The sequence below is a fragment of the Drepanopeziza brunnea genome (assembly GCF_022702325.1).
Source record: "Drepanopeziza brunnea f. sp. 'multigermtubi' strain 214-2 chromosome Unknown ctg6, whole genome shotgun sequence".
Taxonomy (NCBI): domain Eukaryota; kingdom Fungi; phylum Ascomycota; class Leotiomycetes; order Helotiales; family Drepanopezizaceae; genus Drepanopeziza; species Drepanopeziza brunnea.
The window spans coordinates 2153127-2176779 of NW_027094069.1; the positions used below are offsets into that span (position 1 = coordinate 2153127).

Below are 23653 nucleotides of genomic sequence, written 5' to 3' on the forward strand. Positions count from 1 at the left end.
TTTCATCAAGGGAAAACCATAAAAGAGAGAGTCAAGCATGTACAAACTGCTATAGCTAGCCAAAAGCGAGCTGTTCACGTCGCGTAGCGACAAGAATCAAGGCCGGACCGGGGTCAGCCGAGTACAAAAGAAAAAGTGAATACGAAAGCTTAAACTTTAAAAGAAAACCTAATATAATACACTAGTGCTAAAGAGAATTCCTTCGGGAGCGCACTACGCTATCCCAAAGTCTTAGTCCCGTGACGCGGTTGATCTAACGAGCCTTTACAGCTTAAGTAAGGCGGAGCGTACCCCGTTCTCTTTATCGAAGCAGTATCAATTAGCTAGAGTAGCACCCTTATCGAGTGCAGTGCTTAGAGTAGAACTCCGTAGTGGTCAAGAAGGCTTGAAAATCGGCCGGATTGTTAAAAAGACCTTTAAGGAAGTCGTAGGCTTCCGAGATCGTGCTTGGAGGGGTCCGCGGTCGGGTCTTGTGAGGCTAAGAAAAGAAGCGTCGTTGCGTGAATCGGCAAAAGGCTATGTGCAAAGAGGACTTGCGTTTGCCGCAAGCACACTTTAAGTTAGCGTCGTAGTGCTAGAACCTGGTATAGTATTAAGTAAAGTCTCCGTGCGTAGTTCGGATCGCAAGTAGTCTGTGTAAGACATGTCGTAAGAGTTTTAGCTCCGAGAAAGGCTTGACTAAGTATAGAAGGCTTTATTTCTGATACGAGCGTGAGAGCTTAAGAGAGCTTGCGCTCTACTAGGCTTCTCGTGCTTTATCTCGTATATCGCGGAAGAGTGTGCGGATGCCGCTGATCGTAAGTTGCGATGCTAGACTAATGTTCTAGTCCGGTTTCTTTGCTTTTAAGTCTGTAAGCTTGTCCGCCCGTTCGTTCCTTTTAATGCTTATGTGCCTTAAGGACTATCGTATTCGCACGTCTCGAGTCTCTATCACCCCTTGGACGTTCAAGAACGCTTATTGCAATGATAAGGAAGCATTTCCGCGAAGACACTAAATGACTGATGTGCTATCGATGCAAAGCTAGATCCGTTTCGCTGTCGGATAAGCGTGCACTACTCGTTCGAGGCTTTTTCATGCCCTTATCACCTCTGCGTTAAAGACGTAGGAGCAGTCGTTGATAAAGCCGTACCCGTGGCTTGTCTCTTGTCGTCTTCGATAGACTACGTACCCGTAGCTTACTAGTCGGTTGCCTTGATCGTACTGTTCTGACCCGTCTGAAAAGATCGTGATGTCTTTTAACGAGAGCTGTTGCTATTATGCTTCGAATGCGGCAGCAGCTTCTTTCTTCGTTTTGCCGTCCGCCGGGTCCCGTCTGCTCTTCGATGTGAAGTGCGGAGAGACGAGGCGAGAGCGAGGAACGTCTAAGAGGAGAGTTCTTAGTCTTTAGATCTTGGTCTCGAGGATCTTAATAGTCCTCGCGCCGCGACCGCGTTATCGGATCCGCAGAAGTATCCGGCTGACTAATAAGTGCTTGTCGTCCACCGTCTTTAGTCTTATTGCAAACCTAGCTTTAGCTTCTTCTAAGGCCGCAGTGCCGAAAAGGAGCCCGGCATCTCGAAAGAGCGTTGCCGTTAGTGTCGTTCTCTAGACCGAGAGTACTTCGCGCGCCGCGAGGGTTATCGTCTTATCAATAAGGTCAACTATCCTTCCGACCCGAGCGCTAACAACTTCTAGTCTTCCGGACTTGCAAATTAAGCGATAGCGCCTTACGTACTACGCCTCCGTGCCGTAAAGCACCGAGGGCAGCACGCAAGTAGTAACTACCTTGCGCAGTGAGGCCGCAGAAGGACCGTAGACTGTTTTAGCGAAACTGCGGATGTGCTAAGCGACTTTCTTAGCTTTAGCCGCTCGTTCCCGGACGTATCGGCGGAACTTTAGCTTGCGGTCAAACCAGACCTTAAGCTATCGTATCGCAAGTGTGTCTTCGTCCTTCGGACCCGTGGTAATGCACGGAATAGTCATAATATCGATTACGAAAAGGAGAGCATACGTGCTTTTCTTGCGAGAGAAGTGCATTATCTCGATTTTCTCCGGAGCGAAAGCGATCTTATGAGTATTACTTTACTTAATAATAGAATTGACATCGTCTCGAAGCATAGCGATGTTCCGGTCGAAGGTGCGATTGACGCGATACAAGCAGATATCGTCAGCGTACTCGAAGCGCAATATCCGGTCTTAGTTGAGTAGCTCAGCTAAGTAAAGCATATAAAGCACCGGTAATAGCGGAGATCCTTGCGGAGTGCCGCACTTTACGTCGTAAGTGTCCGTGATTTCTTTCTCTAATCGGACCTTGACTTTGCGGTCTAAAAGAAAGGATTCTATTAGCTTGAGCAGTGAGTACGGCTAGCCCTGCTCCGTTATGCGTTTAAAGAGGCGACGGGTCAAGACCGCATCGAAAGCTCTTTAAACGTCCATAGTGACTATAGTGACTTAATATCTAGCTGCAAGTGCGGACTCGATGTCGTGTGTTAAGCACGAAGCGAGGTCTAATGCAAAGCGCCGTAAGAGGGCTCCCGCGTGTTGTAGGCTAAAGACGTCGTTAGTAAAGGCAGTCTACGCAATTCTTTTCGCAACGATGCGCTCTAGTCCTTTAGAGATGCACGAAAGCAAAGCAATCGGTCGTTAAGAGCGGATAAAGGTTTTGTCTTTTTTCCTTACCTTAAAGATCATCGAGACCTCAGCGAGCTTCTACGCATCCGAGAAATAGTGAAGAGCTAAGCACTTATTAAAGAAGCTATAAAAGAAGTGATAGACGTGTTGCTAGCATGCTTTGAGCAGTCGTACAGTGATCTTATCCGTCCCGAGTGAAGTGCTTGTCACCTCGATCACGTAAGACTCCACTTTTTTTAATGACACCGTAGTATCTTAAAAGAGCCGGCTAGTGCTTTCTTAGCTAGCGAGTAGATCGTAGTCGAGGTCGTCGGCAACGCTAAACCGTCCAAAGATGCTTTCTCGCAGCGCGTCCGCCTTTTCTTTAATGTCTTCGATAGCTTCGTCGTTGACTATTAAAAGGGGCGATTTCAAGTTCGAAATGAGCTTGTGCTAGCTTATGACTTTGTACAAGTCTTAGTCCGATTTCACTCCGTCGATCACGTAGGTCCAATAAGCCCTCTTGGCTTTCTTGACTGTAGCGAGCCAGTCTCGCGTTTCTTAAGTCGGTTCTCCGTCGTATATTACGAAGCGCGCTGCTAAGTGTTTCTTGTACGCTGTCTAGCAGTCTGCCGTCTATTATAGTACAGCCGTCAGCCCCTTTCGAGCGGGCTGTCCCGCAACTTCTAAAGCAGAGTTGAAGGCAATGGCTAAGCTGATCGCAAGCTGATCGAGTTCCTCGGTAGAATGTATCGTCTACGGGTCGAAGAGTTAGTCTACGCTTAGCGCCATAAGCGAAGCGAATTTCTCGAGGTCTTAGTCCGGTACTCGGTATTAAAAGCGCTTTAAAGGAACGACTTCTCGGCTAAGGATAATCGTGACTTAGGTCTCGTGGTCTAAGCCCGAATAAAGATCGGGGCGAATTATCGTTTGAGCAAACGGGATATTTGAAAAGGTCAAGTTTAAAACGTGACTAGCTTTGTAAGTAGGGTCGCTCGAGAGTCTAATGTAGTCTATCTTACTAGCATTGGACCAAGCCGCAAAGTCTCTTTTTCGGCCTTTGAGCTCAACCCTTGGTTCGAACATATCGTGCCATATATTAAAGTCCCTTTTAATCAAGCACTTAGAAAGAAGGACGAGGTAAGTGATGTAGTCTATAATCGAGTCTATCAAAGGTTGCCGATAGACGTTCAAAGTAGCGAAGCCGTTTATATCGACTTACAAAAGATCTTTATTGCGAATAGAACGGCGTTGCTAAGTGCGAAGACTTACGCTTTTGCGCACGTAAGTCATCACTCGTAGTCGCTTAACGAAGTACTAAGCATCGTCTTAACTATCTTACGATTCTATCGAAGCATAGCATTCGTAAGACGGGTGGTTTTAAGTTTTAGTGCTCGAGTGCGTATACGGCTCTTAGACACAGATAACGTTAATATTTGCCGAATAGCAAAGGTGGAGTAAAGCAATGTGGTATGGCTGCTCTTTGCTTACGTTCGCTTAACAGACTTAGATTTTTTTAAAGGGCTGTCGATTGCGGCGAGTGCCGCGGTGCCGTGTCGGCGTGCTTAACATGTAAAGTTGTTTTAAGCATCTTAGCTAGCAGCAATGCTCGAGCCTCTTATAAACGAGGAAGATGAGCTGGTAGTGTTGTCCACGTGATAGTCCGATATCGCTATTAGCGTGTCCTTTCTTTCGTCTATAGCAGAGAAAGCGCTATCTATTAGAGTCTTTTCGTTAAGGTTCTTGCGCGTAGCCGTACTACGCAGAGGTCTCGTAGCTTGCGTAAAAGACTAAGAAAAGGATTGTGAAGAGACGGCTTAAAAAGAGGTCGCTCGCTCGTGCTCTTGCACCGCAAAAGCGCGTTTTTTTCGAAGGGGAGCCGCGTTAACACCGGTGGCAAGAGTCTTTAGTTAAGAAGCCGAGGTCGGTTCGTTCTCCTCCGTCACAAGAGCAATGGCAATAGCGTAAGCCTGAGCTTTTAATCGTCGGACGGCGCCTAGCTCCTTTTTAGTGAGAGTGATCACCTTGCCGTTGACTCGCTTAAGAGCCGCAAAGCAGTTCTTGTGACTGGCCTCGTACGGGCCGTAGCAGTTTGCACAGCGAAGGGGTGCCGTGCAGTCTTTGCCGTCGGGCCCGTCGTACTAGTCTCTTCGCTCGCCGCAATAAGAGCAGCGTGCGTGCCGAGTGCACCTGGCCGAGTTACACTAGCCGAGGCAGCCAAGGTCGTGCCTCTTGATAAGTTGCTTTTTGTCGATCAGCCGAGAGTAGCTGCTGCAGCCGAACAGCTTAAAGCTGCGGACCTCTTTTAAAAAGGAGATCATCTAGCAGGTCAAGCCGGTCGCCGGGTCGGCTCCGTGCTAAGAGATGCGGACGCTCACCGAGGCTCTCTCGGCTTAGGCCAAGATCTCTTCGTCGATATGCTCCGCCGTCTTGAAAATCTCGCCGAAGAGGCCCTTGATTTCGGCAAGGACTCTCTAGACAACGTACGTGTACTATTTGACCGAGATAATCGCTCCCGTAGCCTTAAGAACCTCTTAGTACACTTTTTTAGCTTCATCTATAATAAAGAGGTCTTTCGCTTTAAGGTTGATCGAGGTGAGTGCTCAACCCGTGCGAGTAGCTTTAAAACGAAGGATAGTGGTTATGTCGACGCCGTCTAGTTTGTCGGCAATAGCCTTGCGAGCGGCGTAGCTGTCGGGACGAGCTAAGAGTACGGCGGAAGGTACTTGAATCAAGACTCGCTTGTCTTAGCGTGTCTTAGGTTGTTCGCTAGAGGACTTGCGAATGGCCTGAGAGCTCGTAAGCTTGCGGGTCTTTACAAGTCTTATTCTTATAACGGAAGAGGATCGGGATAGCTTGGCGATTGCCGACTAAGCGGCAGCCCTTAAGTTTTTCAAAGTCTTCGAGGGCCTCGCGGAATCTGCTTATAAGACAGACTTAGAAGGGGCCGTTTGCTCGCTGCTATAAAGAGCGGTCGAAAGAAAGGAGGGAATGGTTGCCCCGGTAGTTGCGTGTGAATGAGTACGCATAAACGTAAAGAGACTCTTAAAGAACTCTTGCGCATAGTGTCGAGATTCGAAGTCAAGTTGGTCGTTTATAATCTAGTCCGAAGCGGAAGCGTATTGCTGCTAGACACGTCGTTTGATAGCAGCCGCGCGGTCGATGTCGTCGAAGTAGCTCTCGATAGCCTTCGTCGCCGTGTTAGTAGTCGGTGCTCCTCGTCTTAATACGAAAGGAAAGGGCTGCAAATTGATAGCAGCGTTCTTTCTTCTCTTCTTAGAGTGCTAGGTAAAGTTGGACGGCGATGCAGCGTCTTAAGGCCGTGTATAATCGGCGTTATTAGTGTTGTTGTTGTCCGCGGAGGATCGAGATAAAGTAACGGGAACCATTTCTCGAGCTATGCGGCGAGCGCAACGAGCTATTGATCTGGTTCTAGCGGATTCTTAAGAAAACCGTATCCTAGGAATCGAATGCAATGAAAATCAAGTCGTTGTAAGCAAGTTGAAAATTTCGTGTTGAATAATTAGGATGCGTTTCTCGATAAGTTCGGACGGGGAAGAAGTGATGGAAGGCACGGAGGGATGCAGGGAGCCAGTGGTCTTTTTCGCGTTGAGCTTTACAATGTTTTAGATTCGGAAGAGTCTTCAAAACTAATCACAATCGTTGGTTTTCAAATCCCAGCGGTGCTTTTTTCTGGGTAAGTCCACGCTATTCGGCCACTAGCTTCTCAAATAGGTCACTACAAGAAATATAGCCAAGACAACGAGGCACCTGCGTAACCCTCCCCGTCTCTCTTCGATTCATCTTTCTCCTTGAACGAAATTTGAGGAGTAAAATCGAACAGCGCCACTGATAAGCCGTTTTAAAGCCGGCTCAGAAACAGGAAGGAAGCACAAGTAGATGGATAACAAGCTAGTAACAACGAACATAAAATGCCTGTGCACATATGTTTATTTATATACGTGTGTGTGTGTGTGTGTGTTGATGCGTTCTTGAATATAATCGAAATCTACAGAGAAAGTGGAAGGAAAAGTGCGGTTAGGATGATGTGAGTATTCATTAGAGACTGTGGAATTTGAAATGTAGCACATCTCCGCAAGAAACAGCAGCTAGTTACATGTCTATAATTGTAGCTGCGGATTCTTGTCAGTGGTCACCTGAGCCGCAAGATATGCTTTGGATAAGTAGGTTTGACGAGGTAGCTCGTGGTGGAAGCATGAGATAACTCGGAGCTGTATTGTTGATTGAAAGGTGTCGACGAGATCGAGAGCTTGTGTGCTGAACAGGATGCTGTAAGTACAGGTCGACGTGACTTACTTCCCCGTTCCTCCCGTGTTTGAGATCGCTCTCTTCTTAGGTTCCTTAGGCCTTCTCCAAAGCAAAGGTCCATGCATTGTGTAGTTACCACTAGGCTCAAGCTGGCTCTGTTGATTTTCCTTAAGCGAGAGAAGTTACAAGGTCAAGTTTACTTGAAAAGTAAGGACCACATCGTGGGGTAGTATTGATGCCTGGAAGCTGCGTCTTGATGTCTGCTTTACTGTACAGAATACAGTAGCTGCGGAAAGCGGAAAGCTTTGTCGACAGAAGCTTAATACTACGCCGGCTTCCGGACTCTCGCCTTTTTTTGACTTTGACTACACACATCCTTGCTTGACCTTGCGAGTTGTCATACGCGAGCAGGAGAAGAGAGCTCGACTAACAGAAGAAGAAGAAGAAGAAGAAGAAGAAGAAGAAAAAGAAGAGTACCAATGGTTATCTTAGCAGAAAATCGAAGATTTTAGACGATAGCAGCCATTGCTTGGCGTGTAAATAATATAATAAATATACTTGTGTAGAAAGAAGCTTTTAATATTGACTTTTGAGTGGCAGGGCAGCGCTCGAAGGCTTGTTGGCAGCAGATCCTGGGCATTGGCAAAAATATAAAGCTTCGTAGCGATAATCGGACGAACCTTAAAACATCAACATCGTTGTGGCTTCAGCTCTGTGCTGTATAAAAGCACTACCAATTTTCATGCAACTACCCGAGAAGTACGAATAGCCACAGATAACCCTAAGGGCTTGACATGTGGCACTGTCAGTAAACGGTACCAGGCTTGAAGATCGGCGGCTAACGCTACCTACCTACCTATCAAAACAACATTTTGCGGGCATGCGATCCCCATCAATCACCATGGGTGGGAGTGCGCGCCAGCGGTCGTCTTCGACGCTCCACTTACCCTCACCGCAGCGAGTCCGCCGCAAACGCAGCAGCAACTCCTATCTGGAAGACGATGAAGAGTCGAAACTCCCCTCCGTCACCACCATCTGCCTGAGAACGAAAAGAAGGATGCGCTCGAGACAATTCCTGGGCTTCCTCGCCCTTATGATCTGCGCAGGCTGCACATTTTTCTACCTTCGTACGCCTACTATGAATCCAGGCGCCGAATTCATATCTACGAGTCCGGCACCACAGAAAGAAGCGTCAAATGCCCCAGCAAAAGAGTCCTCGTATTTTGCGCCCGCGAAAGTAGAGCTACCGAAGCTGGGAACTGGGCACCCCATATGGCAGCTGGTGAAGAAGGCCGAGAGCGAATTCGCGAAGATCACCAGTCGACAGTCGGAAACACTCGGGCAAGCAGTGAAGGAATACCGGCGGCGATATGGCATCCCTCCTCCGCCCAACTTCGACAAGTGGTACGAATTTGCAAAGTCGCGGAACGTGCAATTGATCGATGAGTACGATTCTATATACCACTCACTGACTCCTTTCTGGGGGCTGAAGCCCAAGACAATTCGGGCTCGGGCGCAAGAATCACTGGGGTACGATGCGAACAATTTGGTTGGGGTATTGATCAGGAAGGGCGAGATCAAGAAGTTGGATGGAGGCGTGAAGTGGCACATGGATGCATTGAGAGGAATGCTGCAGAGCTTCTTGAAACATCTGCCGGATATGGATCTGGCCTTCAACCTCCATGATGAGCCCCGAGTCATGGTACAAGACGGCGATCTATCACGGCTGGTACACGAGGCGAGGGATGTCAAGATGCCAGCAGCCGACGCAGTGGCGAAACCTAGGAATGAGTTTTCGAAAGCGCCGCCGGATCTGAGTGATGGGTTGCGGTTCGAGGATGTAAAGACTACTCGGTTCAACGTTTTTTCCCAACAGGCAACATGGACACATTCGAAGATGTCGTGTCCGCCAGACAGTCCAGCAAGATCTCTAGAGGATGGAATTGCGGAGGATAACATTCAGAGCTATGCCCTGGGCGAAATGGGCTTTGTCTACAATACTACGGCCTTTTCAGACATTTGCCAATCCCCATCCTTCAGCCAAAGCTATGGATTTTTCGACCGACCGAATGCCTTCAATCTCGTCACAGACCTATTTCCCGTCTTCTCGGCGTCAAAGCTATCGTCATACTCAGATATCACATACCCATCACCTTGGTACTGGGATGGCAAGGTGACTTACAACGAGACAGCAGATTTCGATTGGGCAGAAAAGGAAAACAAGATGTACTGGCGTGGCTCCACCACAGGAGGATTCAGTCGTGACGGTGGATGGAGACGACAGCACCGCCAACACCTGGTCCGGAAAATCAACGCAGGGGACCATGCTAAGATCCTGGCCAATCGTGGCGAGGGAGAAGCCGAAGACTGGCAGGTCAAGCAAGTGCCCCGCAGCGACTACAAGGAGCTCTTCGACATCCACTTCTCCCACATTGGGCAATGCGATCCTCGCGACTGTGACGCCCAGAAGGACTTCTTCGAGATCAAGGAGCCCGCCGAGCAGTCTGCGGCTTGGAGATACAAGTACTTGCTTGATGTCGATGGTAATGCCTTCAGCGGCCGCTTCTACGCCTTTCTGAAGAGTAAGAGCTTAGTGTACAAGCTGGCGGTTTTCCGAGAGTGGCACGACGAGTGGCTGAAGCCGTGGGTCCATTACATCCCGCTGAGTTTGAGGGGCGATGAGTGGCTTGAGGCTGTGCGGTGGTTTGCGGGTGAGTCGTCGGGAAAGAAGGAAGCGGAGCGTATTGCGCTTCAGGGGAGGGATTGGGCGAACAAGGTGGTGAGGAATGAAGATCTGGAGGTTTACTTCTTCCGATTGCTTCTAGAGTATGCCGCTTTTCCTTCCCCATTGAGACGACAGTGCTGACGAACGAGTAGATACGGTAGGTTAGTAGACGACGACCGCGAGATCATCGGATACGCATAGGAGTGAGTGAGACGGTTCGAGTCCGGCACATGAACACACGGTGAGTGTGGAAGAGAAACGACATTTATCATTGTACACTATACTACTACATTACGAACACGGCTCCGAAAAACGAAAACGCGAATGATATTGCTTGTACAAACGACAGGGACACGTTAGGTAGAACTCGGGATGGGTGGATATGGAGTTTCACTGCTGCATCTTTTTCTTATGCCGACGAAGGCTGGTTGGCTAAATAGAGAGAAGGTGGCCTACGAAGATCATGTGGATACGAAGGGTCAGTCTAGGCCGAAGCAATCTAATACCCTGTTATGACGTTACGACTGTTAATCCTCTGATGCGAATCTTTCTCATTCCCTTTTTTTTTTTTTTCTTAACTTGCCTCTGAGGGAGAGTAGTCGATACTGCACCTTCTATGGACACGAGATGCGGCTGTCAGTCAACCCCTACACAACAAGTATTTTATCTTCTCCCCCTCCCTCTCAAAGGCCCGTCTCTCACGTCACGGCAGCCAGCCAGCCCCTTATGGTAACCTCTCCCCCCCCCTTAAGAAGGCCCTTCTTTTCGACGAGTTGATTCCGAGAATTATATATTTTCTCTCTCCTCGCCGGGGGGGGGGGGGGGGGTTATTTGGCAGTGTTTTCTTTCTCCCGTCACGTAAACCCAGTTAAGCAAGTTACTCAGTCCCTTCTATCTCTTGGGTTTTTGATGTGTTTGCTGAGAAAGAGGGGAGGGGTGACGGGGTGAAGGTGGGGGGGTGGGAAAGAGAAAGGGAAAGGCAATGGGAATGGGAATGGGAATGGGGATATGGGGATATGGGGGAATAAAACAAAAAGACATACAACAGCGGGCATTCGCTGGTGGTCACCCCACCTAACTACTAATCCGCCGATCTGAGATTTGCGTACGGCCGAGCGGGCGGGATGCCCAATTCCACTCGTATGTGATATCTTGGGACATTGGGTCGTGTTATGTTTTTTGCTAGGGTAGATCGCTGGGTTTGGGGGAAGGGGGGGAGGGGAGGGGGGGATTGGGAAGTGAGAGTGTTGTTTGATTGATGATTGAATGATTGAATGATTGATTGATTGATTGATTGATTGATTGTTGATGTATGAACTTCAAGTACGAAACTACCACAAGGAACTCAAGGAAGGGACTACAGAGCCAATGGCTTACAGCATTGCAGCATGAAGAAGGCTAAATGAAAGCCTTTCTCTGTCTTGGGTCTGTAACTTTAGCAGAAGCGTGGTTTCGTACGGGAGAGGAGAGAAGAGAGAGAGAGAGAGCGGAGGGACTCAGCTAAGCAAGAGAGGTTAAGTTGGAATTAGCAAGTGCGTTTTTCTTTTCAAACTTAGAGAGCAACTAGCCATCAACGGGTAGATATGCTCCGCGTTCAGAGAGTCATTCTCGAGTCTCGAGGCTCCAGGCTCCAGGCTCCAGGCTCCAGGCTTGACAAGACGGCGACGTGCTGACTCTCATAAAGGCATAAACTGCATGCATCTAAAAATGCCCCCTGACGGTTACTTACATCGGATACCGTATTCGCCGATCTTCCTTGGAGTTCATAGCTGGACTGGACTTTACGAGGAGACCGATACGAACCCCGACGACACCAGGCTCAAAGCTAAAGGAACTACTAGTAGCTGTTTCCTTACTGTGACCTTTTGCCCTGCGAGAAATTTCGGATTAAAGGAAAGGCAGTGTAGTCTAGTGTGGTAAGCAGTTGCCGAACTGAAAGACTGGATGCAGATCCGTAGAAACCATAACGCAACAATAATAATCCACCCCGCTGCAGAATCAAAATCAAGGGGACCCCAACCCCCAGATGCTGTCTCACCCCTCCGCCCTCGGCATTTTGCCAAGCAAGATCCAATTCCGGACCGGATGTTGGGAGCTACCTATCTATGCTGCCCATGCATGGGAGCAAAGAAAGGCCTCTGTCTCAACTGACGAACGCGGACGGATGAAACAGCCTTCGTCGCTTTTACCGATGATCCCGTCTGGAATGTTTGAGCAAGCAGTCAGTAGAAAAGTCTTGACGTCGGTGATATATATCCCTGAGGGAGCAGCTCTGCCCATAGGCATCGACTTGGTATCTGATTTGGATGACTTGCTGAGAGAAGGTCCATGGGATTTATTTGATACACCAAAGTGCCCGCCCAAGGAACGTGAACGTGGACTCAAACCATCAAGATGTGCCAGCTCTCGCGGCGTCGGCGTCGCTAGGCCGCAGAGGAAGTTGGGCCTTGGAAGGCTTGGGCGTTAAAGCTTGAGCTCTGCGGACAGTAACTAGACATTGGCACATCTGCAACTTGCAGATCCATGACAGAACTGTAAAGACGTAGAAAATTCCATAGCTAGAAACATGCACAGAAACCCAACAACCTCGCTTGAGGGATGGATATTGTGAACCACCAAAACAGCACGTCTTCAGCCAAGAAGTCTCTCCAGAAATTACAACTCTTCGTCTATCTCACATGCGTTCCCAACTTGGGGGCCCACCCAGGTAAGAGAACCCACCAGCCTCCGAAGATCAAAAAGATCACGAAGAAGTCAATATGCCATTTCCCTGGCGAATACATCGTCCGTATCGTACCATTATCTCCTCTCACTGATGTATCAATCCCCCTCCGCACAACTTCCGGCCACAGGCCCAATCAGGGCAGACAAAGTGCCCCGGAAAGCCCATCCATCGGACCTCCTCCCATGATGTTTCTTGTACTCCAGTTGTCTCATTATGATGGTACAAGCCGCCCCTCTCATCTTCCTACCCTAGGAGTCCTGTTGCACCGTTTGCTGCAAAAAAAGTGTTAGCCTTGCTTCTCTCTGACAAAGGACTACGATGGGGGCATACCACAAGCCAGTCCATCCCCTCATCAACACCACTCCCATCCACCGCGCTACACGCCACGATACTCCAATTCCTGTCCCTCAACTCCCCCAGCTTCAACGCCTCACTGATCTGCCCTGCGCCCTTAGCACCCGGCTGATCCTGCTTATTCGCAAAGACCAAGAGCGCCGCATCCTTCAGCTCGTCTTCATTTAGCATTGCTGCAAGTTCCTCCGACGCGGTTCCCAGGCGGTCGATATCTGTCGAGTCGATCACGAATATCACGGCTGCAGTGTTGGCATAGTAGCACCTCCAGTACGGCCGTATAGATGTTTGTCCACCAAGATCCTCGTAAGCTTGTTAGGGGGTATTTCCAGAGGGGCGAGGTGCATGCTTACCCAGACATTGAAGTTTAGGTTTTTGTATGTGACGGACTCGACGTTAAAGCCTATTGTCGGTATTGTAGTGACTACTTCTCCAATCTGTCCATCTGGCGTCAGTGAATATTACGAGTAGGTTGGCAGAGGGGGGACATACCTTGAGTCTGTATAATAGGGTTGTCTTTCCTGCATTGTCCTTAAATCCGACATCAACGTTAGTGAAAGTCCCCAACCTCTGATACCTGAAAGATGATCGAGCCGTACCAGTCCCAAGATCAGTATCCGAATCTCCTTCTTCGACCACAGCAGCCCCGAAAGCCACGATACACTGGCGCCCATCTTGCACTGTGTCCTTTCACCAAAAGAGATCGCTTCCTCCTGTTCGATTTATTTCCCCTGAGCCAAGCTTGAGAGTTGGCTTTTCAAGCGGTGGATGTTCTTTGGGTCTTCGCGCTGGAGCTTTCCGTTGGGATATCAATAAGTATTGAACTTTAACAGATCGAGTCGCGAAGCTCCAGGGCCCAAGCCGTCTCGTTTGCCTTTTCCGTATCTGCAGCCTCACTACCGTCCGCTTCCGCATCAAGGTGAGTCCAGGCTTTCCGGAAACGGGCAAGGGTATCACGGCACGTGATAGCTCGCTAAGCCCACAACGCTTGCAGACAATTCAAGTTTCGCAACTGGGAGTACAATTTCTCAAGCTAAGAATCTCGACACAACGACAACGTCAAAATGCCGGTACGTTCGCTCTCCTGGTGGCCTTCTCGAATAAATGGGATACAGCCGAATCCTAGATACCGATAATTTCTGCCCGCGTATCGCAGCGGCGGAGAGACGAGGGGCGCGATTTGACATTTGCGCTGAGAGACGGATGCTGATGAGAATATAACGCAGAGCCACAAGTCCTTCCGCACAAAGGTGAAGCTCGCCAGAGCCCAGAAGCAAAACAGACCCATCCCGCAATGGATCCGTCTGAGAACTGGTAACACCATCCGGTACGCCCACCAAACTCCCCAAAACCCCTCCAGCGCAGTACATATTACATTCCCCGAGCATACAGATCAGCACGGAAGACCTTGAGGAAATGCTTGGGATCCCGCAGCTAATTAGAAAATAGATACAACGCAAAGAGAAGACATTGGAGAAAGACCCGTATCGGTATCTGAGCAATTCGCCAACCGTCCTGCACGCCCGTCCTCCCTTCGACCCCACAAACAAAAATACACCCATCAAAAACCTCATCCCGGAACGTACTTCTCTCCATCAACTTTCCTCGTCTGTACTACGAGAAATGTTCTCCGTGTGATGGATCAACTTTCTTCTTGATGGAATCTGGCGGTTTGACGGGCTATGGGTGGGGTGTTGTTTCGCGCTGGTTGAATTTGACTTTGGTTTCGATCGATTGATTTTCTCGTGGATGGAAAACATATCTCCGAGGGAGGGACACATGGATGGCGTCTTTTATGATCTTGCTATGGCATTGCGGCCAGCGCATTGAAATGGAGAAACAACAAAGTTCTGCGTCTCACTTCTCTTTCGCTCTGGATTTGGATGTCTGGTTTGTTCAGATGGTAAATCTCGAGGTCAAAAGTGACAACGCCTACTTTGCTACTCTAGGTTTACTTCCCACGAGGCACCTGCCAAAGCACTACATATCAACAGCAACCCATCACTGTACGGCTAGGTAAGAAAGGGTATTCATCATACAGTACCCGCCTCTCTCCTGCCACTGTACGCATGCTCCATCATCTCAATGATTCCTTTCCCTCCAGTGCCGCTTTTCCCATTCCACTCACTCCCTCCACTCCATTCCATGTGATCACCATTTCTCCCTCGAACCAGTCAGCTCGTACCTACCTACGGCGTAGGCACTTCGGACATAGCTCACACCCCCATGGGAATCAACCAGCAGCCGTCTCTCGCATTAGCAGCAGCAGTGCTCACCATCATTTACTTACCTAGCTCGCTAGAAGGTAGGTTAGGGCTCCAATCTACTCTACTCTACTCTCCTACACTCTATTACTCCCCATCTCATTCTCACCTCATCTCATATCCGCCCATATCCGCCTTGATAGATACATACATACATACATACATACATACATACAAAACTAACATCGACCGACTCTCTCTCTCTCCCTCCCTTCCCCCCTCTCCCCCCTCCAAGCCCATCACCACAAATCCCCTCCTCCTAAAAACCCCAAAGGAAAAGAAGAAAATCCCAACCCGCACCACCCCCTCACACCCCTTTAAAATAAAAATAAAAAAGAGCAATTTTCTTTCCTTTTCTTCCTTCCTTTCCTTCCTTCCTTCCTTCCTAACACCCCTTCCATATCGATCCCAAACCACGACATCACACGGTACCACAGCATACCACAGCATACCATACCATACCATACCATACCACCTCGACTTACCTACCTATTCACGTAGGGTCGGCTTTCCAGCGCTAGCTAGCTGGTAGCTGCTACCCAGGTCAACCGAGATTGGTTTCTACTTCTTCTTCTTCTTCTTCTTCTTCTTCTTCGCTTCTTCCTCTCTCTGTAGACAGAAGACTGGGTGGGTGGTGAGTAGCAGTACCCTTTAATACCATAGATGGGTTGCGTATCCCTCGTGTGTCTGGCTTGTCTTTTGGAAAGGCCGCCGTGTATGTATATCCTTCCCATGTCTTTTCCACTGTACGGAGACGCCCAAACACACTCACAAGCACCAACCCACCCTCCAAAAACTCCTCGTACAGCACAATAGTCTCGGGGTTCAATAGTACAGAAGACATCATTTGAATGGAGTAACAGACTGGCAGTGAAATGACGATGTCAATGGGAAAGATACAGCCCGAATGCAGTTACACGACATAACAAAGCAAGTGCCCACGAATTATGTTAAAGTCTTTATTTTCGCGCTCGAACTATCTACTTTCCAGAGCCCTCCCATGGAACTTTTGGACAGGATGTCGAGAAAAATTCATCCCGTAGCAGAAACCCTGAGTAATACCACCCGTAACGCCATGCAAGCCTTGGGCCGCATATTGCGGAAAACGCGAAGAGAAACCGGAAAAATAACCCATGCCCAGAGGGAGTGTGCCACACAAGTGCCACCACATCGAAAGCCAAGTAATAGCCAAAGAAGAGGCCGGAACACCAGGTATGCAAGGAGAAGACGCCGCAGTACATCTGAGTAGGTGAGGTGAACCTGACCGGATGGCCATGATCTGGTTGGGGTATCGTGTTGTGTCCTCCTCAGTACTCAGGAAGTGAGCTGCTCAGCGATCCTCAGCCCACTCGTTCTCGCGGCGGATTTGCTCCTCCTCTTCGGGTGTGAAGTCGTTGGTGATGTTGAACGTCTTGCGGATCTCCTCTGGCGACTTGCCCTTGATCATGTTGGCGACGGTCTTACATCCAACGTCAAGGAGGGGCTTAATGTCAAGGTAGTTGGAAGCCTGAGAAAGGGTGGTCAGCATGATAGCTCAGTGCGCGCGAATGTGTGATGTAGGGCACCCACCAAGATGATCTCGAACAGCATCTCCTGGTCGACCTGCATGAATTTTTGGTCCCACTCCTCGATATCGGTGGTCTTCTTGCGAGAATCGGAGTCGTCGTCGGAGGTAGCAGCGGCGTCGCCCTTGTGATGCTCACACCACTCAATGACCTTCTTAAGGACGGCTTCGTTGACCTGCGCGGGAAATAATGTTAGGGGAGGGGTGGTGTCTAAAGGTGAGGTCGGTCGGGATGGGAGAGAGGTACTTACGTTGGGGATGGGGACATCGGTATCGAGGGCAGCATCTCCGAGATCCTCGATCATGTTCTTGATGAGCATGGATTTCTCAGCGACCAGGCGATCTACGGCAGGAATCAGTACGATTAATTCCTCGAGGGAGGGCAGACCAGGAGAGGCATGCGCGGGCGGAGGGGGGGCGGGGGGGGAAGGTGTAGGAGGAGGGGTATCATACCGACGGCGATGTGGCAGCCGTCATTAGAGACGAGCGTGATTTTAGAAGTGTCAGACATCTTGAGAATGGGGATGTTTGAAGAGAATATTTGAAGAAGAAATCGAATAGTATGCGTTGGTGGGAGTGGAAGTTGTCAGGAGCAGTGAAGTTGGTGGATGTGGTTGTGGTGGTGGTGATGATGGGAAGAAGAGGAGTTCTTGGGGTGTTCTTGTAGTAGACGCCAATGGGAAGCTCTAGCCAACTAGCGCGTTTGTAGCCTTTGTAGCCTTGAAATGACTAATGAGGAAAATAAGCGAAAGACGGGCAGCTCCACTCACGAATCTAGTCTCCGTAGAAGCGCGTTTAAGTCGTTAGTGCTCAGCGATTTCATGTGCTGCGTGTATGCTACGTGTGTGCGTCATGAAAGGGGTGAAAGGCAAATAGCCACTTGTCAATTGACTGTTTCTTTGTCATTGTGAAAGCCTGACTATAGCCTATGGTTTATAGCCTCATCTGTCATTGCGAGATACTGGTAGTCATTACCACTCTTATCGTAGCTTAATTACAGCTTATCAAGTCCGTGTGAATGCACGCAAGCCAATATCAAAAAATCAAGAATGGCCTCTGTGTCTTGCCAAGGTATGTATGTATACCGGTATACTGCTGACTGGTAGAGTCATCGAGAGCTCTGAAGAATTAGAGCAGAGTGCCCCCCGTACTATATATAGCCAATAGCCAAGTTACGTATGAAACGGCTCTGTTGTCAGTTCGAGTGGCAGCCCGGGTGCCAAGCCAAAGCAAGGCTGAGCTTGGAACTGGTTCACGGCCTTGCCTTACTTATTAACCTCTGCCCAGCATCGACCGACAAACTCTTTACTCTCTCTATCATTCCCAATGCATATGCGAAGGCAAAGAAATGAATGCATCCTTGAGATATACGACAAAATTTCTATATACCATACTGTACCTGCCACTCGACTCGACTCGACTCGACTTGACTCGACCGAATTCCCCAAATGTCTTGCATGCAATCCAGACTTGGCTTCCGGAATCCGAATCAATCTACCCTGTCCGACCTCCATGCTTCCATACATTCCCGGCGAATGCGGCTGATCAAGCTTCTTCTCCTATCCTTGTCCTGTCGATAAAAATAAACGCGACAGTTCCAACATATCGGTCCGCTACACTTGGACCTAGACCAGGACCAGGACCAGGACCAGGACCTGGATCTGGACCTTGGCCTTTGTCTCACAACATTTCCTTCATACCACCTCTCAACCTCCCAACATCGCAAATGCAAACTACCACCATTAAATACCACGATCGCATCGGCGAATCCTCTCCTTCCATGCCCTGATCGCAGGTAATCCGGCCCATACCATAATGTGGAGGCGCGCATACCTATTTCTGGTTCTGGTCCGACTTTACTTTTCTCTGTCGCCGAGTTACCTCCACCCTGATGAGAACTTCCAAGGCCCGGAAGTGATAGCTGGTACGTGTTTTGAAATCTCCTGCAGCTTCTGGTGGTGGAAGCACGATGCCCAAGAAAACGCAACGCGCTGGTCGATCTGCGCGTCCCAGATCTGCCCCCGTTGGGCCACGGCGGGCTGTCATCAAACCGTGGCACATGTGCTAATCATTATCAATCTGCAGGCCAGATCTTCAGCTATCCGGTGAAGTTGACCTGGGAGTTTACCGCCGATGATCCCCTCCGAAGCGTATTCCCACTATGGCCTATCTACGGCCTGCCGATGCTGCTCCTGCGATGGCTGTGGATAGGGAACGGACACGACGGAGAAGTACCGCCCATCGCAGTGTTCTGGACCTTGAGGGTGTTGATGTTCACATTGAGCTTCGTGCTGGAGGATTGGGCTCTGCATGAATTAGTCCAGTCCCCAAGAAGTCGGAAGGTCGCGGTTCTGCTGGTCGCATCCTCATACGTGACTTGGACATACCAGACACACACCTTTTCGAACTCGATAGAGACTTTAGCGCTGGCCTGGTGCTTGGTTCTGATAGATAGGATTGTAGGAACAAAGGTAAGGCTTGTCCTGGGTGAATCGGGCACAAGTCTCACAGCTTCGCAGCACCGATCTTCTGCCTTTGCATCAGCTATCCTAGCATCTATCGCAGTCTTTGGCATATTCAACCGGATTACGTTTCCAGCGTTTCTCGTAATCCCAGGCCTTCGATTGATTCCTCATTTCATCAAGAGGGAGGTACCCCTCCTGCTTGTTGCTTCTGATACTAACAATTCCTGCAGACCTTTGGCTCTTTTCACCGCAATTTTCGCTGCCCTTCTTACCACCTTCATTGCGGTCTATATCGACACACAGTTCTACACTGAACATTCGGTTACCTGGTCATACCTCTTTTCTCACCCGGTCATCACACCTCTCAATAACTTCAAGTACAACCTACAAAAAAGTAATCTCGCAGAGCACGGACTCCATCCGTGGTATCAGCACGTTATCTTTAACCTCCCACAACTGCTTGGGCCAGCAGCTCCCTTAATTTTCTTTGGAATGCACCCATCGTTGCGGCTCTCCTCCGCTATTGCCGGTGTTGTCGTCCTCTCGATATTTCAGCACCAAGAAGCTCGTTTTCTCCTTCCTACGATACCCATGATTCTTTCCTCGATACAACTTCCTCGAAATCAGACCATACTTCGCCTCTGGGCTGGGAGCTGGATTCTCTTCAACGTATTTTTCGGCATACTAATGGGTGTGTACCACCAAGGCGGGATCGTGCCTACTCAGGTGTTTTTGGGTAAGCAGCCGGATGCAACCCATGCAATCTGGTGGAAAACATACAGTCCTCCCATTTGGCTTTTAAATGGGAAGAACGAGGTCCTGACGACGCACGACATGATGGGCATGAAAGGACCACTCATGCTTCGCGAGCTAGCGGCTTTGGCGACGTGTCACAAGACTTTCGATAACGCAACGGCTTATCTGGATGAGAAGGAAGGCACATATCTCATCGCCCCTCTGTCAGCGACTTTCCTGGACAACTACATCTCACGCAAGGAATCGTCACCCCTCCATTTCTTAGAAGTTTGGCGCTACAGAAAACATCTGAACTTGGACGATCTGGACTTCGGCGATGATGGGTTCGCGAATACCCTAAGCCGAGTGGTTGGGAGAAGAGGACTCGGTGCATGGAGAGTGACGAAGGATTGCTAGAAGATATAGGCGGCTGCGCTTTTTGACTCCATCACGGAAGATGTTTGCCGATATTGTACATTCCTGGATTACTACGCAGAGCGCGGGCAAGAAATACAAACAAAATCTCAAAAATTTCCGTCTCTGGAAGATAAATACCCGACCCCTGATTTTAAGCTCGTCCCAGTGGCAGCGGGATTTCCATATCGGTGTCTTCCAAGGGCGTTGGTTGAGAGTCGCTCGCTCACGTAAGTCAGGCCCCCTGGAGTTGATTGAGCTACAGCTAGGTAGGTATCGCAGCTAGCTTCTCATACCCCTCTCCCTCCATGCTTACTTCAACCCTTCCATCCTCTGCCTACATACAAAATCTACACCATTCATCCATCCATTCATTCGTCTGCATTTCAACGAACCTATTTTTCTCCGCCTTATACCAATCACATCATTTAAGCGAACTTCGAAGATATCCTAGCCTCGCGCAGTCGCCTGGTTCTTTGAGTCTTTGAGAAGCTCGACCCTCCCCTACTCCGTACACGAATATCGTCGTCTTCTTCTTCTTCCCGCGCGTCGATCATAAAGCCCGAGAGGAAATCCTTCATTCTAGGCGATGTCCGGGGGGGTGGGCTGAGAGAGGCGCCTGGGATACGGATACGGATTGGGGGGAGGGGGCGGGGGGGTGAGTGTTATCAGGAGCGGAGCGACTACTAGAGTGCGTCCTTCCTCTTTTCGTCTTCAGTCCCTGCTGTTTTGGTTTCGGTTTCACATTGGGCCCGGTGGGAGTTGGTGTTGTGTACTTTTGTGATTGATCTTTAGCTTTTTTACTTCTTCTTCCTCGGCGGTCCTCCGCTTTTTCTCTTATTATCTCTTCTCTTCTCTTTTTAGAGAATAGAGGAGAAGGAGATGGATTGGATTGGATTGGATTGGGTGGGGTGGGGTGTATAGAGTTGGTATAGGGAAGTGTGTATTGTACAACTACTTTTTTCATACTCGTTATATCTAACGCGCGCGCATGATAGATATCTCAGAAGCGGAGGAAGGGCCTATTTATATATATATATATATATATATTGGCTTCTCTTGCGAGGAAATAGCTAGCTATTATGATAAAACAAATGCGAAAAGAGAGATAGAAAAAAAAAAACATAGCAAAACTCAGCCGCGCACTCTTTTAGCGCCCGGCTTGAAACTTAATTGAATAAATATGTTTATCGACGGAAGGTGAGGGAAGAGTGAGGAGGAGGAGGAGGCAGGCGAAGAGGACGAAATGGACATGGCACCGGCGGAGAGGGGTTTGATTCCAAGACAAGACAGCGAGGAATGGTATGAATGAATTGCAATACTCCGTCCAACGAACGCTCAAGGCAGCAACGTAATCAAGGGAGTAGAATAGGGTGAGAGTGGGGCATGGGATAGGAAATGATGAAAACGCAAATGCAGATGTAGGTAGTAGGTGGTAATTTATCATACCACGAAACTGGATAGCGGCTTGCGGAAGTTGCCGGGTGGAAATTTTGCACGACGGCTTGTAGCGTGTCGCAATCGCGGTTTTCGGAGGGAGCGGGGATGGCGCGGTGGGGAGTTGGAGTTGGAGTTGGAGTTGGAGCTGGAGCTGGAAGTGTGTGGTCGGTTGTCGTTCTAGGCTGATGAGGTGGTGAGGATTTTTCTTTTCTTTTCTCTTCCTTTTCCTTTTCCTTTTCCTTTCCTTTTTCCTTTTTATTTCTTTTGCCATGTCTCACTTCTCTTTCTTTTTCTCTCTCCCCTCCTGTCTCATTATTCTTCTTTTCTTCTTTTTTCTGCTTTTTCCTCCAATCTCTCCCCCTTGCAGGCGGCCCCATGGATAGATAGACAGATAACACAAGCAAATTGTGATTCGAGTATTAAATAAATAGATAGGTGAAACAAAGTGTTCGACCAAGGGACTCGTTTTCTTTCTCTTTCTCTTTCTCTTTCTCTTACTCTTTCTCTTCCTCTCACTTATCTATATGAAGGAGAGAAAGACAGAGAGGGAGAGAGATGACTGATCATTCGAATCTCAATTATGGAGAACTTTCAAACCTGAGATTACTCCCGAGACAAGGTTTCAGGATCTATGTCTCACTCCTCTTAGCAAGCAAGTACTCCATAAGCAAGTGCGAGCAAGTGCGATATATCAATTTTCATATTCTCATTGATACACATCCCGAACTCTATCTACCTAAAACATGACGCAATGCTTGCTTGCCCGTTTGCTGCACACGAAGTAGGTGGTACATACCAACACATCATCTCATCTCTCTTAGCCAACCAACCAATCAGGTGTACGAAGTATTATCATTTCTCTACTCTAAGTGCAAGAAAGGAAAAAGGAAAGAAAGGAAAAAGAGACAGCAACGCGTTTCAAAAATGAAAGTGTTCAGCCGACCATATTATCATCTCTCTAGAAGCAAGGCGACAAAAGGAAAAGAGACAACAACATGTTTTGAAATTGAAAATGTTCAAGTGCTGACATTGAAATCATCCACCTCTCTCACTGAGAGGCGCGAGGGATGGTGGAGACTGCACTCTAGTACGATCCGTACTTTCCGTAGGATCCGTAGTTTCCGTAGCTGAATAATGGTGCGTTAGGTATGCTTCTAAAGTAAAGTAGAGGGGGAGGGGCGGGGGGACACGTTGTCTCTAGTCTGGGAGATTTAGAAAAACTTACCCCTGTGCGGGAGTAGGAGTAGGAGAGGGCTTTGGCGTAGAAGAAGACTTTACAGAGCTGCTAGAAGCCACGGGGTAGTTCTGGTACTGTCCGTAGGCTGCCAATCCTATAAGTTAGCTTTCGCTTCGTTTCGTCGAGCTTGAGCTTGGAAGAAGTAGCTGTGTAGAGGAAAGCTGCGGGGGATAGATAGATAGATCTGGTACGCCAGCCGACGACACATCAAATATTATGATATTTGCGTAGGTAAGGAATGCGCTACTTGCCTCCGTATTGGCCGTAGTCGGCTCTCTTCTTGACGAACTCTGCTTCGGGAACGGCAGCAGCCCCAGCTTCACGCTTGTACGCACCATACGAGCCGTAGTTTCCATAAGAGATGGGAGTTGGGGTTGCGGAGGGGAGCTTCGATGTGGAGGAGGAGGTGGAAGTCGACGTGGTTGTGGAAGTCTGCTTTGTTGAAGAGGGAGCACCTGGATAGTTCTGGTAGTTGCCATACGCGCCATACGCGCCATACGCGCCATAAGCACCATAATTCCCCTTGGGTTGGAAGTTAGCAATCGTGTTGGGACACATGGTTTCATCAGATACGTGGAGATAGGCCTGGTACGTACATAATCAGCTGGTTTGGCAGAGACGGAGACCGCCGAAGCAGCAGCGAGGATAGCTAAGATTGAGAATCGCATTTTGAAAATCGGAGTCTGAAGATTAGGTAGCTGTTGAAATTAAGTGGTAATTAGAAGATGTTGAAAGACTGATCTGGTGGAGAGAGTGAGGAGTAGGATGATGCGCAGGAGAGGGACAGCTATATAGCAGATTTCTCTAGCACCTGCTGTTGACATCAAAATGGCGATGACGCTGATATGCAACAAGAGTTACAAGCTTCGGCCAA

The 23653-nt window shown here is 48.9% G+C and overlaps 5 protein-coding genes across 5 annotated transcripts; 2 read left to right on the top strand and 3 right to left on the bottom strand.

The window, feature by feature from the left end:
- Window positions 1-7760: 7760 nt before the first annotated feature.
- Window positions 7761-9785, top strand: L3040_004442 (uncharacterized protein; the record flags this gene model as incomplete). The annotated part of the gene is made up of 2 exons (XM_007291500.1): window positions 7761-9685; window positions 9737-9785. 2 exons carry the CDS (start codon window positions 7761-7763, stop codon window positions 9783-9785), a joined length of 1974 nt encoding a protein of 657 aa, XP_007291562.1.
- A 2772-nt stretch (window positions 9786-12557) lies between these two features.
- Window positions 12558-13334, bottom strand: L3040_004443 (uncharacterized protein; the record flags this gene model as incomplete). The annotated part of the gene is made up of 5 exons (XM_007291501.1): window positions 12558-12581; window positions 12640-12963; window positions 13014-13097; window positions 13153-13191; window positions 13260-13334. 5 exons carry the CDS (start codon window positions 13332-13334, stop codon window positions 12558-12560), a joined length of 546 nt encoding a protein of 181 aa, XP_007291563.1.
- A 2920-nt stretch (window positions 13335-16254) lies between these two features.
- L3040_004444 (uncharacterized protein) lies at window positions 16255-16999 on the bottom strand (the record flags this gene model as incomplete). Its single annotated transcript, XM_007291504.1, has 4 exons — window positions 16255-16431; window positions 16494-16664; window positions 16740-16831; window positions 16942-16999. 4 exons carry the CDS (start codon window positions 16997-16999, stop codon window positions 16255-16257), a joined length of 498 nt encoding a protein of 165 aa, XP_007291566.1.
- A 1304-nt stretch (window positions 17000-18303) lies between these two features.
- Window positions 18304-20105, top strand: L3040_004445 (uncharacterized protein; the record flags this gene model as incomplete). The annotated part of the gene is made up of 3 exons (XM_066155043.1): window positions 18304-18412; window positions 18574-18959; window positions 19008-20105. 3 exons carry the CDS (start codon window positions 18304-18306, stop codon window positions 20103-20105), a joined length of 1593 nt encoding a protein of 530 aa, XP_066011979.1.
- Window positions 20106-22626: 2521 nt separating this feature from the next.
- Window positions 22627-23447, bottom strand: L3040_004446 (uncharacterized protein; the record flags this gene model as incomplete). Its single annotated transcript, XM_007291506.2, has 4 exons — window positions 22627-22669; window positions 22768-22864; window positions 23031-23301; window positions 23376-23447. The coding sequence occupies 4 exons, from the start codon at window positions 23445-23447 to the stop codon at window positions 22627-22629; spliced, it is 483 nt and encodes a 160-aa protein (XP_007291568.2).
- Window positions 23448-23653: the final 206 nt, after the last annotated feature.